At 39.7% G+C, this 17,500-nt stretch overlaps 1 protein-coding gene across 1 annotated transcript in view; it reads left to right on the top strand.

Moving 5' to 3' along the window:
• Positions 1 to 17,500, top strand: part of LOC110059202 (MAM and LDL-receptor class A domain-containing protein 1-like) — a 40,325-nt gene that overhangs the window by 7,736 nt on the left and 15,089 nt on the right. The window contains exons 5-18 of the mRNA XM_089296166.1: positions 373 to 526; positions 846 to 1,024; positions 1,320 to 1,616; positions 1,722 to 2,021; positions 2,356 to 2,509; positions 4,162 to 4,355; positions 5,200 to 5,490; positions 5,702 to 5,897; positions 6,216 to 6,832; positions 7,370 to 7,501; positions 8,354 to 8,589; positions 14,462 to 14,546; positions 15,336 to 15,467; positions 16,595 to 16,833. Of these exons, the coding sequence (XP_089152292.1) occupies positions 373 to 526; positions 846 to 1,024; positions 1,320 to 1,616; positions 1,722 to 2,021; positions 2,356 to 2,509; positions 4,162 to 4,355; positions 5,200 to 5,490; positions 5,702 to 5,897; positions 6,216 to 6,832; positions 7,370 to 7,501; positions 8,354 to 8,589; positions 14,462 to 14,546; positions 15,336 to 15,467; positions 16,595 to 16,833 (3,206 nt within the window). The remainder of the gene's footprint in view (positions 1 to 372; positions 527 to 845; positions 1,025 to 1,319; positions 1,617 to 1,721; positions 2,022 to 2,355; positions 2,510 to 4,161; positions 4,356 to 5,199; positions 5,491 to 5,701; positions 5,898 to 6,215; positions 6,833 to 7,369; positions 7,502 to 8,353; positions 8,590 to 14,461; positions 14,547 to 15,335; positions 15,468 to 16,594; positions 16,834 to 17,500) is intronic.

Below are 17,500 nucleotides of genomic sequence, written 5' to 3'. Positions count from 1 at the left end.
CGCATGAAAAACTGACGTCAATTTGTTTTAAGAAATTTAGATTCTCTTGCACTTTTGCTCAAGGTTTCCTCTCGTCAGATCTCGCATGCGTGATTGTTTTGACTTTCTGATACTATAAAAAAAGACCAAAACAAATTGAGGCCAGGTTTTTATGCGTCTGTACTCTATATCTAGATCTTGTGAATCCAAGGTTACTTTGACAATGTTGACAATGTCGTTTCAATGGCGCAATTTATATTAATGAGAGGAGGGACTCATAAAAAGCTGCCACTTATTGAAAATGTTTTCTAACCTAAACAATCAAATGCCAGTAACGCAAAACAAATGTTTTTGTTGTTGTTGAGGTTTTTTTTTTTTTTTTTGTATTTTTAGACTGTACGGAAAACGTGAACCAATCCTTTGGGCAACTTGATATCAGCTATTCGGATAAATTTGACCCATACTGTAACTGGATAATCGGGAACGCTGGGATACCTCAGGCAGTTGCCATTATTTCCATCAGCCAAATGAATTTCAATCACGGCAGGTACATACGTTGAATTGCTGTTTTATTTTGTTTTCATGTCTAAATTAAAGGTTTTTATGATCAATTGATTAAATCTGATTGAATGACAAAATGGTTCAAGTATTTTTTAAGCCAATCCTGTAATGTAGTTATGAGAAATCAAATCCTTTGTTGAATGGAACTTATTCATCTTAGCAGCAAGTAGGAGATCACTCGAATGCATCTACAGTCAGGTAATTTGGCCTCGCTCCATCGAGTGGAGCTCGAGATAACAATGAGGCTCCAAGCATTTTATGGAATGTGTAAGCGACATTGGAACTTGTCTAATATGTTTTCTCAGTGACTACCTCAAAATGTTTGATGGAAATGGCACCGAGATTTCTTCCACGCCATCTAACAAGATTTTGCAGCAAGTTCCCTTTGAAGAATCCAAAAATATCACCATACAAGTCTCTCTGGTTGACCCGTCTAGCTATGTCAAAATTGATTACGGCATGTTGAAGGAACCGCTGGCATCAGGTAGGGAAAACAAGTTTACTGTCGCGTGCACGAGCTTTGCCTTAATGTGCTATAAAATCAGGCATTCCATGTCACAATAGCTATGGTTTCCCACGTCTCCTTTTGGCAGATCAAAATGGAATCTGGAAATGCTGATACCTATATTCCTTGATCATGAGTATCATGGGAAAAATCAATTTACTTTTTAATTTCGTGGATTTTAACCATTTCCCAAAAGCGACAAGTGATTATGTTTATTTGTTTGTATGGCTGTTCGAGTGATATAACTAACTTTTAATAATAACTTCCACTTCAGCTTCCCTTCTGGATGGTTGGAACGTAACTCTTGTAAGCAAAACAGAAAAAAGTATCGGGATAAGCTGGAGTAGCCCGACCACTCTTCTCGACGGTGGAGTTCGTTTTTATGTTGCTCTTGTCAGAAAAATAAACAGCAACAGCGAGCCAATTGGCGAAATACTGGCTGAAAATATAACAGCATCGGTGATAACCGACCTTGATGGATACACGGAATACAACGTAAGTGGTGTAGCTGTGGATGGCGATGGAATGCCGTTTAAAAGTGCAGACGTTGTAGTCATGACCGATGAAGGGGGTGAGTCACGCCGCTAACTGCTATCTGACACTAAGTAGCTTTTCTTGACTAAACATCAAAGTAACAGTCTAAGAAAATAGCCTTTCCATGTGCATTGTTTTTCAGTTCCGAGTAGAGGGCCAAACGGTCTTCGAGTGACAAGCTTTGAGTTCACATCCGACCTTCTAGTGGAGTGGAACCCACTTTCGCAGCAGTACGCCACTGGTAAACTCTTAGGGTACAGAATCTACTACCGAGATTTCAACATTGTTTGGTCAACAAACCAAAGCGTCAACACAAGCAGCCCTTACTCTACGCAAGTCACCTTGACAGGACTTAAGCACGCACACGAGTACCTCGTCGCAGTAGCCGCTTTCACGTCCAAGGGAGAAGGCCCACGGTCGGCCCATGAATATGCTATCACAGGTATGTGTCGAAGGATGGTTTTATTTGTCAATTACTCGCGTGACACTATCAACAAATTTAGGATGCAGCACACGTGACAGCATGAGTTCTACTACCTGTGCATTGCAAAAGAGATACAAGAAACATTTCTCGATTCGCCCAGAACTGAGTTATCTCATGGTTTGTTGTGTTGTCTTATGATGTTACGTTGCCAAAGGCGATGATGTAGTACATCTTTCCTCGGTTCTTGTTAAATTGTTCAACACCTACTGTCATTCATGCATCAAGTAACTTTCACAATACCCTTACAATTTTTATGGCATTCATGGGTTAAATTTTGTCTCTCTTCTTCAAGGCTGTTCAACAACTTTAAATGAGACCTTTGGTCAAATAGAGTTCACTACTACAAGCAGCCATGATGTTCGATGTAACTGGAAGATGCACAGTGCTGGTATCAGTGAAGCCGTCGCTTTCATCGCCGTTCAAGAATTAAATCTTTACCACTGCAGGTAAAGTAAGGGAATGGTATCTTCTGTGAAAAAGGGACGCAGTTGCTCGTCGGAAATTTTACCAACGTTCCTTAAAACAGTTGTAAAAGAAAGCAAATTCGTAGCTCAAAGGCAACATACATGCATGTAACCCTGTGAAAAATGATGCTTCTGTACTGGCTGGTAGAGAAACAAGTCCTAGACAAGTATTTTGAGGTATTGTATAGCTGGTAGCAATTTTACCAATTTGAATGGGATACTACACTACCTTTAGTAACCGTAAAATCCCTCAAAAAAAGCCTGGGTCATATACGACGGAAAATCGAGAGAAATCTGCGTTTGAGCTTTTAATCACGACTATCACATGCAGAGTTGCATGCACTTCCATGTCTGAGTTAACATTGGTACAGCAGTATAATACTGTAAATCTTCGAATTAGTGCCCGGGACGCTTATTTCAAAATTAGGATAAGACGGGGGGAGCGGTTATTCGAGGGGGGCACTTACTTGGGGTGGGGCCCTTATTTAATTTTTCCCAAATCGTAGCTTGACATCATCATTCTTTTACTATCTCATCTGCGCGTAAACAGCAACAAAAGCTGTTTATTGACATAAAAAGCTGATCCTAAAGTTTAAATCGCGGCACCGTTAGTACTTAACGTGTTCAACGTGTTCACTGCACGTGTTCACAAACTGAAACAATGTACAAATCTAATACTACATGACGAAAACTATGCAACCTTTGTTGTCTCATTACTCGTCCACAAAATGGGGGAGGGGAGGAGGGTGCTTATTCGACGGGGGCGCTTATTTTAAATTTCGGCCGATAGGAGGAGCGCTTATTGGAAGGGGGCGCTTATTCGAGAGGGGGGGGGGGGGGCCGCTAATTCAAGGATTTACGGTATTTATGAGGAGACCTCTGCTATTGTAGCTGTTTACATTTTCTCCTTAACATACACATTTTTCATAAATAAGCCATCATGCTTAATACGAGTTAACTCCAAATATTTAAAAAAGCTTGTGAATTTTTAGAAGCTGGTGAAACTAAGTAATTAATATACTGGTGATAATTAAGTTCATTGGAAGAAACTGGCTGGCTTTCAAAACCTGGTAAATTTTTCCCGGTGGCGAAAGCGTAAAATAGGTCAGTGCATTCTTTAATATTTTTTACTGTAAAACTGCGTCACACAGAAGATACAATACATTGGGCTTGAATTTCAGGGCTGGATTGTTTAAAACCCGATTAAGCAAACCCAGGATTAGCAAGAATTTTTTTTTTGAGTTTTGTAACTCTTCGGTGAGGTTTTCTGTTCAAATTCTTTGTCCTTTAGTGTTGAATTAAAATAATCTCGAACTTGTCAAACACATAAGCAGTGAAAAGCATTTATATCCAAGAAAAATTAATACTTCGGTTAAACTTTAATCCTGGGCTAGAGTCACATGTAACCGGCTCTCGAACAACCAATTAGAGATTAGTAGCAGTATCAGCAGCAGATAAGAGATTAGAGCGCTAATGTTGATGAGTCAAATATTGTAAACAAATATTTGCCTATTGATTCCATAATCTTAGCATGGTAAACAAAAAGCATTAAATTCAAGAACAACTAAAGAATGATATTCAACATTTTCAGCTTTATCGAATACTAGTTTTTCTTTTTTTGTCTAATAATTCAGTGAATTTGTCAAGATCGTCAATGGCTACGGAAGTGAGGTTCTCTACCACCTTGGTTGTGTGCCCTTTGCTCCAGAAATTCTAGCGGATGTTCCTTTTGGTCTTTCAAATAACATCTCCATTCAAGTTTTTACAGAAGGTTATGGCAACAGCCTCAAAATGAAGTACGCCATTTTGAAAAAGGGTCTCGCGTCAGGTATGTTCGTGGAAATGCTAAAACATTTTCGATGATGCTGCTGCTACTAGTGATGTTATTTCTGCTTCTAGTCTTACAGCTGATTTTGCTCCTTTTTCCTGTCTCCTTTCTTCTGTCAATTTTTCTACAAGTTGCTAATACTACTACGACCTCTGCTGCTGCTGCTGCTGTTACTACTACTACTACTACTACTACTGCTACTGCTACTGCTACTGCTACTGCTACTGCTACTGCTACTGCTACTGCTACTGCTACTGCTACTGCTACTGCTACTGCTACTGCTACTGCTACTGCTACTGCTACTGCTACTGCTACTGCTACTACTACTACTACCGCTACTGCCACCGCTACTACTAATGCTACTGGTACTGTTACTGCTATTGCTACTGCTGCTGCTACTGCTGCTGCTACTGCTACTGCTACTGCTACTGCTGCTGCTACTGCTGCTGCTACTGCTACTACTACTACTACTACTACTACTCTACTACTAATACTACAGCTGCTGCTGCTGCTCTTACTGATGCTGCTACTGCTACTGCTAATACTGCTACTGCTACTGCTACTGTTACTGCTACTGCTACTGTTACTGCTGCTGCTACTGCTACTACTACTACTCTATTACTACTACTAATACTACTACTAGAGCTGCTGCTGCTCTTACCAATGCTGCTACTGCTACTGCTAATACTGCTAATACTGCTGCTGCTACTGCTACTGCTACTGCTGCTGCTGCTACCGCTACTACTACTACTACTACTACTACTACTACTACTACTACTACTACTACTACTACTACTACTCGTTGCTTATTGTTTTGAATCGCTATTCCTGTTTATTTACCTAGCTGTGATGGTTTCTGGATGGAATGTAACAATCTTTAACCTCGCATTCACAAGTTTTAACCTTAATTGGACGGAGCTTCATACAGTCGTTAACCAGTCTGCAAAGTTTTACTTAGTTGAAGTAAAAAGTATCCAAGGCACTATATTGGCCGTAGAAACTGTTCCCGGAAACACTACAAGCACAGTTATTGAAGGACTGAGCCCTTCTACAAAGTACCGCGTGGGTGTTTTTGGCGTTGATAGCATTGGACAACCATACAAGAGCTTGGAAACTACTATCACTACTACCAAAGGTAGGAGACAATAAAACCATTGACCTCTGTGCGTTTGTCTTCATTAAAGACCACGCAAGGTGTTTTGAATAATCCTCACTTTATCGATCAGAGAGTTCTTTAAAAGGAGAAAAATAAAGCAACTACATGTACAATCAATAAATAGCATTCACTACTTTTATATATGTTTTTGTTGCGGATAGTTACGGGTATTTTTGTTCTTTGGGTTCAGTAACTTGTGGCTCCCGACCAAGCACGAGTCGAATTGTGGGTGGTACAGTTGCACCTGTAAACAGCTGGCCATGGCAGGCGATGGTAACAGACGAGTATGGATATTATTTTTGTGGCGGTTCATTAGTGGATACTTACTGGGTGGTAACAGCGGCTCATTGCGTGGCTGGACTAATACCATCAAGTATTAAGATAAGGTAGCTAATGATTGTAATTCAGTTTAGTTTTCAAAACGCCGAGAAAGCTTTATAACGCTAAAAGTAGGAGAAATAAGCATCAATTATGACGATCAGATTATAAAAATTATGATGACAGAGATGAATCCGGGACAATAGGACGAGAAGGAAAGTAAAGAAAAATATGATACAAATCGTGTGTCAAAATCTGATGGCTTTAAATTTATGAAATATCTTATCGACATTTCTCATTATGATATCAAGCCTTCAAAGACAAACCAACTTCAAGCTGCCGGAGTATGAAAACTCTTCCAATACTTTTTCATGGCCTTTTTACAGATTGGGAGCCCATTACATAACAGCTGGCAGCGTTGGAACGGAGCAAGACATCACAGTGGCACAAATCATCATTCACGAGAATTACGCATTTCCCCTATTTGGAAGCAATGATATCGCCTTAATTAATCTCGCAAGTCCTGCTGTTCTTGGAGAAGGAGTTGGTCTTGTTTGTTTGCCAGATACCAACCATCAGCTTCCCTTTGACAACCTTAACACAAGGTGCTGGACAACTGGTTGGGGAATGTTAGACCCTGAGGGCGACCCACCAAATACATTGATGCAAGTGTCTTTGCCACTAGTTTCAAAACAACGTTGCGAGAATTCCTATCCTGGCCTTATCGACGTTTCCATGCTCTGTGCTGGTTTAGATGATGGAGGTATAGGTGCGTGTTTTGGTGATAATGGTGCACCCTTGGTGTGCGAATTTGATGGTACATGGTATCTCGAGGGGGTCCTGAGCTGGTCATTTGGATGCGCCCTGCCCTACTACTATGATGTATTCGCCGACGTTCGAGCCTTGAGATCGTGGCTATCAACAAATATTTACACGATCGTTACACCTACTGCATCACCACAAAACCAGTCATCATCACAGAATCAGTCATCTTCTGCAATAGGTAAGCGTAATATTGAATAATAGACATGTAAAATATTTGCTGAAATTAAAGCATCCATGTCATATAAACAGAATTAGATTAGAAATCCCCCAAAGATCTTCGATTTGCATTTATTCAAATTCCTCCTTTGCAAGTCATCTGGCACTCGCGATCATGCTCAACCTCATTGATGATTATTATTTTATCAAGATAGATATATCGATACTCCAAAGTAACAATTAAATATTATTGCTAAATCTGTGCTTTAATAGTCCCTTAAGTGCGTAGTCCCTGTAGTGCGTAGCAGCTTTTATTGCGTTGCATTTCAAGTTAAAGAGCATTTAGGAAATATTGAACAGAGTAACCGATTACCCACATCCATCAGAGGTGCAGCAAACCTGTTTAGTTGATGTTGCATATTCAGGTTGGTATATAGTATTCCTGCCTTGGCTTTCAGATTCCAGAATTTTTACTAATTACAATTTGTTGACCCTTAAACACGACCGTGTATCGGTTATCAGACAACTCATATGATAAAAATTCATGTACTCGTTTCAGTCTGGTGTGATTTTGACCACGGTTTGTGTTCTGGATGGAATCAATCGTCTGCAGATGATTTTAATTGGACGTTGGCCTATGGTTCGACGCCTTCCTCTTCTACAGGTCCAGCCCACGGTCAAGGGGGTTCAGGTTAGATTGGTTTCTTTGTTTGATTTTCCTAAACAGTGTAAAATGTTTTCCCACTGACGTATCGTGACGTTCTACGAATGTGGAGATATATTTATTGATCCTTTTACTATGAAGTGTAAAAGTAATAATAATAAATAATAAAACAATATTTTAAGAGGAGGCCTCCAATCACCCAAAGGTGGTTTTCAGGAGGGTCCTCTAAAAACTAAAAGTCTAGAATATAGATTAAATGTCTAAAATAGTGAAGTAATAAAAGCTAGAAACGTGATGCTAAAGCTAAGGTTTAAACCTAGAACTACTTAAATAATCCGGTGGGGAAAAAAACAAAACAAAAAAAACAACAACAAGTGTAGTTTCATAGTTATATTTTATACAGGGATAATGTCCGCCGAGTTTCAGATTCATGTTTTTTGTTTTTGTTTTTGTTTTTGTTTTGTGTTTTTCTACTTTATTCGTTTTATTTGTAGTTGCAGTTACAAGCGAAAAATTACAATGCTACCAGTATTACAAATTTGCTTAAAAAAAAAAAAGAAGAACAAAATACACCTAATCCTAATTAAGTACGTCTAAGGTACACTAGATTCATGGTTTTGACATTCAAACTATATGAGTGAGTTGTTTCATTACAGAGCATTATTGAGCACCTAATTCCAGAATATATATGGACACGTTGCACTTACATGTAGTTGCTAATTTCTCGGCATTTGGTGAACTGAACCAAGCCTAAATTTGTGGTTTTAGCTTTAGTGATAAAGTATTAAAGCTCTACGAATTATTTAATTGATAAATCAATGAATCAATTCATTTATTTTAAATCTTTTTTTGTGTAGTTAATATTACCTATTTCTACAGGAAAATATATGTTCATCGAGGCGTCCTCCCCGAGAAAGCCTGGCGAAATTGCAAAACTTGTGGTTACTGTTCCAAATAATGGAAATCAATCGTGTCTATCATTTTACTATCACATGTATGGGGCGTCGGCTGGAACTCTTAATGTCTACAGTGGAAATACCAAAGTTCTTTCTACGTCCGGAAACAAGGGAGATAATTGGTTGATAATGGAAGCGAACATATATCTGGATGGAGTGGTAAGTAAAATATTACCTCTCACAGATACTTTGAAAGCTATATCAAGCGGTCCAATTTTAAGTGGATTTATTAACAGTAGCCGGCAATTGTTAGTCTCGGAAGTTAATTCAAGAAATTGCTGTAACCTCGGCCTCTAAATATCAAGCTGTACGGTTTGCACATTATGAAAACCAAGAGATTATCAAGGTAAGAGAGTGAATCACCCATATAGGTCCTCTAATTAAGGTAATCCCTCTTAAGTTATTTTCAGAAATGGTACCCAGTTCTTGCGAGGATACTACTCGCGCGATGCGTGGGCAGCCGAAGCGATTTCCTCGAAACTACCTGAGACGAAACAGCGAGAACGTCATTTTATATGCTTTGATTTCGTTTCAGAGCAGAGATGTTTTCTGCACTCTGAGCCGTCTTTTTGTTCGGCCGGGCTTTCGTTTGTTTTGTGCTCGTTTGGCTGTTCATTATTTGTCTGGTTATTCGGTTTTAGGGAGTTTAATTAAGCAAACTAACGGCAACGGCAACGAGTAAAATGGCTGTGTAAGTGTGCGTTATAATTCTTTGTTCATTTCTTTGCCGTTGTTTACAAAAGATCACAAAACAACAACGTGACGTGAAATAGCCACATTCTGCATATTCGAGAGAACGTGAACTATACGACGGTCAATTTTTAAAATTTCGTTTTAAAATTTTGACACTGTCATACGTATTCTGTTTGGGATATTTCTGACAGTATAGACAAACTGAATGAATCTAAATTCTCGCGAGATTCCTAGGTTAAATATTAAGTTGTTTTTTGATCGATGTTGCTTTTGGCATTGTTGCCGTTTCTGCTTAAACTGCTTTCGCTACTTGGGCAGCGAGCGTCTTCCTGCTCTTTCGACCATTTGTATGTTCGGTTGCCAAGCTTGTGTTTGGGCGTTTGTTTGCCTTGCACTAGTTTGTCTACTCATTTCTCTCTTATTTAAACTCCTATTAAAGTTTCGAAATGTATTAAAACATACCGAGAGCCGAAGCTCCTTTGCTTGTAATCAAAATATCAAAAAGACATCCCCACAGCGTTGGAGGTTTCCCTTTGCTTTGAAACGAAACGAAACGAAACATAAACAGATCCTCCACGAAAACATCCACGCAACGCGCGAGTAATATCCGCGGAAGAACTGGGTACAATGTCTAAAAATAACTTGAGAGGGATTACCTTAGTTAGAGGACCTATATGGGGGATTCACTCTCTTACCTTGATAATCTCTTGTGAAAACTCATTATATGGCTTTGGCTTGTTGCCAATATAACGCGCGCTCTGATTGACTAAGAGCAAGATCGGAGCGGTCATTATGCAGCCTTATTATATGGCTGTGTCTCACAAGGACTGGGAACTACTGAATTCACGAATTTGATTGGCTGAAATCGATATTGACCGCGGTCTAGACTTTCCCATCTAGACCGGCATCTAGACCGGTTTCATTTTGCGTTGAAAAAGTAGCAAACTCAAATACAAAAATGTTCACCGTTTTCTTTTATTTTCTTCTCAGTCATTTATGGAAGTGTCAAAAAGCCTGATGACAAAAAAAAAGTAAAGAGGACGAGCAAATTTCGGCAGGTTTAAGTTAAGCTCATCTCCGTTTGCAAGCAAAATGTCAGCAAACCAGTTACATTAAACGAATTAAAGTTTCCTTCTTTGCCATATAATAAACATTTTATTAACCAAGCTAAGTCGGTCTGTATGGGAGAATCTTGACATCGGTCGTGTGTACAGACCGAACGCAGTGAGGTCTGTACTCACGACCTCGGTCAAGATTCTTTCATACAGACCTTCTACTCGGTTAATAAGAGCTAACAAGAGCCATAATCGGGGACGGAGACCGTAAGTCTTGGGATCCGCGCGCACCTATGATATGGGACAATTTTTCTAATTTTAGAACAAATTGCGCCATCCTGACGTCATATATCCGCGCGGATCCACGCACATGTCGGGGGCTCTCGCGTGGATGTTGTCACGTTGCGTGATCAAATGGTGAGAGTTGAGAGACCTTGAGAGATTATCTTGCGTATTTTTCACAGCGATGGCAGGGAATAAGGCAGGGAATACGAACCAGCGCGCTTATATGTAGTTTTATGCTCTGAGCTAACGGAAAAGGTGGGTTTTTCAGGGTCGAAAACAAGACTTCAATCTCCCGCTGAGAATGAATAATAAGATATGCTCGCGCTAGTTGTAAGCTTACGCGTATGTTTTTGCGTTTGTTCTGACTTAAGAATATAGCAAGAAAACTCTCTACTCTGGTATCGACAGTGGTTAATCATAACCAAAACCTGTTTTGATGGTTGCTTATTGTTTCTGCTTGTTTGGTGAGTTTGCAGAAGTTGTTGAAAGGAACAACTGACGCGTACAACTAGCTCATTTGCATAGTGCAGCTCGTGCACTTTCAAGTCCGAGTCGGTGTTTTCAATTGTCAACAAATCTTGACAAAGATTTCTTTCGTTATCTTTTGTGCTGAGATGCTGCAACAAATTTCACGAACGCACAAAAGGCTACTAACCGATCATGTGTGTTTCTTCAACATAAGCATAGTGAAGTTTTACACTGCCAAAATGAAAACAGACAAGGAGTTTCGATAACTCGATCAACAAAATCGAAATCGTTATTCGAAGTTGATTAAAGAAAGCGTCATCGTAACTTTGCTGATTATTTCTGCTTTATTCACATATTTTCAGCTTAGCTTTTAATATGGTCTCAAACATTTATTAATCTTAAACATATTTAAAAACTATAGAGTTATTGTTTGAGTTCGATGTACGCTTTCACACGAAAGTGCGGCGGAAGTACAATTTGTCATGTTTACTGACTGTACAAAACACGCATCGGCGGGCGCTCTCATTCATCGACAACAGAGAATTTACTGGATTTTTACACGAATAAAACTGAGCAGTACCTACGGACGTAAAGTTATCGGGCCTTGATGAAACATCAAGTGTTGCTTACAATTCAGGCGAAACTCAAACTGACGAAACTAGCAATTATCTTGTTTTACTTTTCAGTCGCGATAGACTGGCAAATTCCTCGCAAGCGTGTGGCAAGAGGAGCTAGGAAACTATGAAGTCCTGAAGCTCTGCTATATCTAAATATATCCAGCTAGTTTTTTGCTGTGTAATGGAAAAGCTGTTAATCTTCAACATATGTGAAATTTAAAGTGGAGTAATGTACAGCTCATGTAAAAGAAGCATCCGTCGGAACACAACTTGGTCAGCGATATATATCTAAGCTTAAAGCGGAACATACCTAAATTCGAAACTGTCTTACTTCACTCAACCTGGAGCAACTTACGACGAGCAAAATTCCAGCAGACGTAAACGCGATGAGTTGCGGGCCAAAAACATGAAAAATTTCGGACGCCATTCCCCCGCGCGACATCCGCAAAAATCCTCGCAGCATGTACGTGCGTGTGCCGCATGGGATGGCGCAATTTGTTCTAAAAATATAATTATTGTCCCATATCATAGGGACAGCCCCAATACTAGAAATTTGCGCGCGCTTACGGTCTCCGCCCCCGATTATGGCTCCTGGAGCTAAGTAATGCCAACGGGCCGATTGCGGATTATGCAAATTAGGAAAAGCCTGAGCACAAAATGTCAAACAAGCACCACGGCGGCTCTGAAAATTCGAGCGCACTAAAAAGATGAAAGCCGATCAAAAACAGTGAGAGAAAGTAAATTTAATTCCGAGTAGCTAAAAGTTTGGTCGAAGAGCGAACTAGCCACGAGATTGTGCTGGAAAGGACAAGGTAAACAAACTAGAATACGTCTAAGAAGCAAACAGATAAAATATTTCAATTCAAAAACTCACATCAAAAAGCTGTCAGTGACATGATAACATTTCAACGAGATTTTTCCTTAATAAAATTTATATAGAAGTTGTTTTTGACTTACCAAGCGGTAACCTTGACGGGCACTTGTGAAAAACAATCAGAGTTTGCCGAGTCTTATGTAAAGTTAAATCGCTAAGTGAAAAACACCATCGACAGCTCTGTCACGCATCGTGAGCAGAACACCACGAAGAAACTTTTAAATCATCTTAGTCACAACAATTACCGAAATAGTAAACTCCATCACAGTTAGTTTAGTAGTTCTCATCAAATAGATTCCCTCGTTTTAACACAAGCAAGTGTAAATCAGCTTTCAGGTTCATCAGATGTAAACAACCGGGCGGTTTCTGTCGGTAGTAGTGCTTCTGATAACTACAGGAAGTTTTAGACGTTTACAAATAAGGGTTGAAACGTTCATCCCTAAATCTCCCTGAATGAAGAAGGCGAAGATCTGTTGTCGAAAGCGAATGCGAGGATCGCTTTATTCTGAGCAGTGCATTCTGAAGGATAGGTATTTACTTTTACCGAAAGCCCGTTTGTTTGGACCATTTTGAAGCACTTTCTGTCTTTTCTATACGCGTTGACGTTTCGCCACAAAAGTCGGAAAAACTCCCCCATCAAGTTGTGGCACCACTATACTATAATACCTTTTTGAGGCTGTGACAATCATTTTTCCGGTAAAGAAATGTGTTTTTGACAGAGTACATTATACAGTGGTGAAGGTCAGTGACTGTATAGTTTTGTCCTGGGTTTCAGACGATGAATGAATCAGTAAACGCGCGCATCGCCGGATGTAAATTGACGACTTCTGCTCGAATATTTTTTTTTCTTTTCTTTAATTCATAAGCCATATAATAAACTACTTAAACAAGAACAAAACATATTCTCTGCACAAATGGAAGACCACTGTTGCTTATAGTATTAACTACTTAATAACCGAGAGTGAGGTCGTTACGGGAAAATCTCAAACTGAGGCCTTGCCGTTTTGACCGAGCGATAGCGAGGTCAATACGGTAAGCCGAGGTTTGAGATTTTCTCTTAACGACCGAATGGTCGAGGTTATTTAATTTATTTTAAAAGTTGTGTTAAAACTAGGTGTTGACAATGGCTGTCACGGGCCTTCACTCGGGAGAAACGAAAATTCGCTTAAACACAAAAGATGTAAAAGATCTGATCAAACGGATTACGGTTTTAGTATAGGAACATAAATGTCTTGCAACAAACAAGAAATGATCGATATCTATTTTTGAAGCCAGATCGACCACACCGTTTCACTGAGGCTGTCTCTTAAATCTCGTACCCTTTCTCTCTCTCTCTCTCTCTCTTGCCTGTATGACATGGAATTAAATGGTGTCCAAATTGGTTTTCAATTTATGGCAATAGAGGTGGAAGACCTATCCCCTCCCGTGGCCATGGTTAGGCACATTTTTAAGTAACCCAGACTGATAAAGTGCACGAGGTTTTTTCGCCTGCACTCCTTGGAGAATGTTTGTTGACAATCTTATCGGGTTTTAAAACCCAATAGGAATCAAAGTTAAGAACAGAAAAGCTTGTGGCGCTTCTTAGCGAGACCTTCTAAACAGTTAGCCTCTCGATATATAACATAAGTTTCTAAAAGCTAAACTTGAGGTGAAATAAATAAAGACATTAAAAATTTCTTTTCAAAAAATTGAAATGACACAAAAGTCAATTTACCTATGGCCCACAAGCAAGTCACATTTTACAACCCAAGCAAGAAAAACCCTTGGACACCCCTTTAAGGTAGCATTTTAAAGTATATTCCAGACTGCTCTGCCAACACACCAATTTTGATCAGATGCCATTGACGATTAGGCTTTGACATGATGTGGCAGCTTGACAGACGACTGGGTTAGCAGTTTGTTATAAGTTATTTAAATGCAGTCCCGCAGTTTCTCACAATGACGATATACTTTTTAGAAACAAAGCAAATAATATATCAACTTACTGTTTCTTGTTACTTCTGACTAGAATTTAGCAACTGTTAAAAATATGTTTGCAGGTCATATTTGAAGGAACTATTGGAAGTTCTTATACGGGTGATGTCGCCATTGATCAAGTGAAAATTATAGAAGGAACCTGTCCAGGTAAATCTATACATAAATTATTAAAGCAAAAGGAATGTATTAAAGCAAAAACTTCCTAAGGTCAGATTGAACCAACTTAACTTCCAATTTTCTAAAGCTGCCCATATATAAAATACGTTGTCTTTGATCTTTTTGAGCCTTGAGGATTCAGCAGTTGCGAAGCCTGAAAAAAATTAAGGCTTCCACGGGATTCGAACCCATAACTGTTAAACACTGAGAAACCCTCTGATGGTTTCGAAAAGGGTTCGATTTGACTGGATAAACTCACACGCTACAATAACTGCAATTCAACATGGCGAAGCCCAACAAGAACTGGGCGCCTCACTTTAATGCGCATTCGTTAAACCGCTGACAATACATGACAATGACCTTAATTTCTCAACTGCTTACGTTGTGTATAACGTTAACTTCGATGATCAATCATGTCTTCATATCTTTCTCCGCAGTTCAAAATATATGATGTTTCTTATATTCACCAGTTTTCTTCACCATCTACGGGTATATTACGAACTCACAACGTGACCAACTCCCAGTTGGCTTGATAGCTCAGTTGGCAAAGCACTGCACCGGTATCGCAGAGGTCTTGAGTTCGAATCCCGTTCAAGCCTGAATTTGTTCAGACGTGGTTTCACATCTGCTTAAGTTGTGTATAACTGCGATGGTCAATCATGTCTTGATATCTTTCCAGGCACTTCAAATATATGATATTTCATATATCCACTTGTACAGACGTAGTTTGTCACGTGAGTACTTCAAACCGCAATAAATTTAATTTTCCATTGGCTTCAGTTTCTTGTAGCTTTGACAACGGTTTGTGCGCCGGATGGAGTCAATCTACTTCAGATGTATTTGACTGGACACTTAACTCTGGATCCACACCGTCGTCGCCCACGGGACCATCATCAGATCTTAGTGGAACAGGCGAGTTGACTTTGATTTGTTCTTCAGTCTTCAGGCATTGTTATGAGATTGTTATACGAATAATTACTAGACTACAATTCACCAACTTTACCAGGAATAATCGATCTTGACGATAAATGTTCAAGACGGGCCAATTTTCAGCACCGAAAATGCGTATTGCGCCTGAAGGCAAGTTTATGCTTTTTCATCCCTGTCCCTCGTAACCTTTTTGTATTTATTGTTGATCAGGCTGAATCATGCGTTGTTGCAGTTACTGTAAATCCTCGAATAAGCGCCCGGGGGACTTATTTCAAATTTAGGAGAAGACGGGGGTGCGTTTATTTAATTTTTCCCAAATCGTGGCCGGACATGATCATTTTTTAATACGTCATGATCATCTGCGTTTAAAAGCAACATACCAGAGTTTATCGACGTAAAAAACTGATCCTAAAGTTTAAATCGCGGCACCATTTAACAATTAGACCCGTAGCCCGGAAGGGCTACGGATCAATAGCCCATGAGGCGAAGCCGAATGGGCTATTGACCTGTGGCCCTTGAGGGCGAAGGGTCTAATTGTTTTAGTATCACCCAACTAGTCGGACAGAAAAGGTAATAATAAAGTTAGCAAATGCAAGTTGAAGAAATATTTATTTGGGAATAAAACGAAAGAAAGCGTCACGCTCGATGGTGCCAATTTCGCTACTCGATGACTATTACTAATAGTCCCCTAGTAGCATAGCCAATCAAAATGCAGGATTTGCATTAGTCCACCAGTTGGGTGATACTAATAGTACTTAACGTGTTCACAAACTGAAACAATGTACAAATCTAATACTACATGACGAAAACTATACATCTGTTGTTGTCTCATTATTCCTCCACAAAATGGGAGGGGGAGCGCTTATTTTAAATTTTGGTCGATAGGAGGGGCGCTTATTCGAGGGGGGGGGGGGCGCTAATTCGAGGATTTACGGTAAGCATGTTATACTGACCAACCTTTAATGCGGACACCTCCAAAACAAGGACACATCTATTTTACAGGCAGCTCATATGGTCCCGAAGAAACCAGAATTGATATAATCTAGAAGGGTTTGGTTGTTCTTCCACATTTATTATCAGAATAATTTTATGTATCTTTGTTTCCACAGGGAAGTATATGTACACTGAAGCTACACCTCAGTCGCCGGGCGATAATGCTAAGCTCCAGCTTGTAGTACCAAGAAGCCTGGGTAACTCAACTTCGTGCCTGGCATTCTTCTTTCACATGTATGGATCGGGGATGGGAACTCTGAACGTATTCAGTGGAGATACCATAATATTTACTGTGTCAGGAGAGCATGGAGATCATTGGAGAAAAGTGACAAGGACAGTAAATTCGAGCGACGTTGTAAGTATGCCTAAATTGTGTGGTGAGTTTCATTAATCCGCCTCAGTTTTGACGTCAAAACAATTGAAATATGTTTAGACATGTGCACATGTCAAGCATAGGTACATACAAGTACTCTTAGTCGTGCCCAATATACACAAACTGATGCCGTTCGAGAAACAACTTTGAGGTCCGTACAGTTTCACATACCATAAAAGACTATTATCGAAACATTTGCGATCAAAAAATTGCATCTGATTGAGAGGACACGTCTTACCTGAGTGAGGGCATGAAACGGCTTGACAAAAAGTACGGCTTGTAACGATCGTAAAAGGCAATGTCCGGTCTGTATACGGTCCGAAAATCTCATCTAATTAAGCTTTTTAAGCGAAAGAAAATAACAAACGGGGACAACTACCATAGCAAACAACTTCAGTTATACATGTACACCTTGTTCTCTTTGAGCGAGAGGGACTAAATGACACATTTCATCCTCAGTCTGTTGGTCTTCAGTTGGGACCGTTAAGAAAACTAAACTCCAGTTTATAGCACAATCGTTCTGCTATTCAATGTGATAGTAATGACAGACAGATATAAACAAATTACAGGAGACTTTCGATACTTCTCGGAAGTGAAAAAAATAACTTGAGCTTCGTGTCCCGAGCAGGATTCGAACCCGCGTCGTCCC

This window comes from Orbicella faveolata, unplaced genomic scaffold (assembly GCF_042242905.1).
Source record: "Orbicella faveolata isolate gen_17 unplaced genomic scaffold, um_ofav_v1 contig_26, whole genome shotgun sequence".
Taxonomy (NCBI): Eukaryota; Metazoa; Cnidaria; class Anthozoa; order Scleractinia; family Merulinidae; genus Orbicella; species Orbicella faveolata.
The sequence above is the reverse complement of the archived record's forward strand: the minus strand, read 5'-3'. Positions and strand labels throughout refer to the sequence as shown.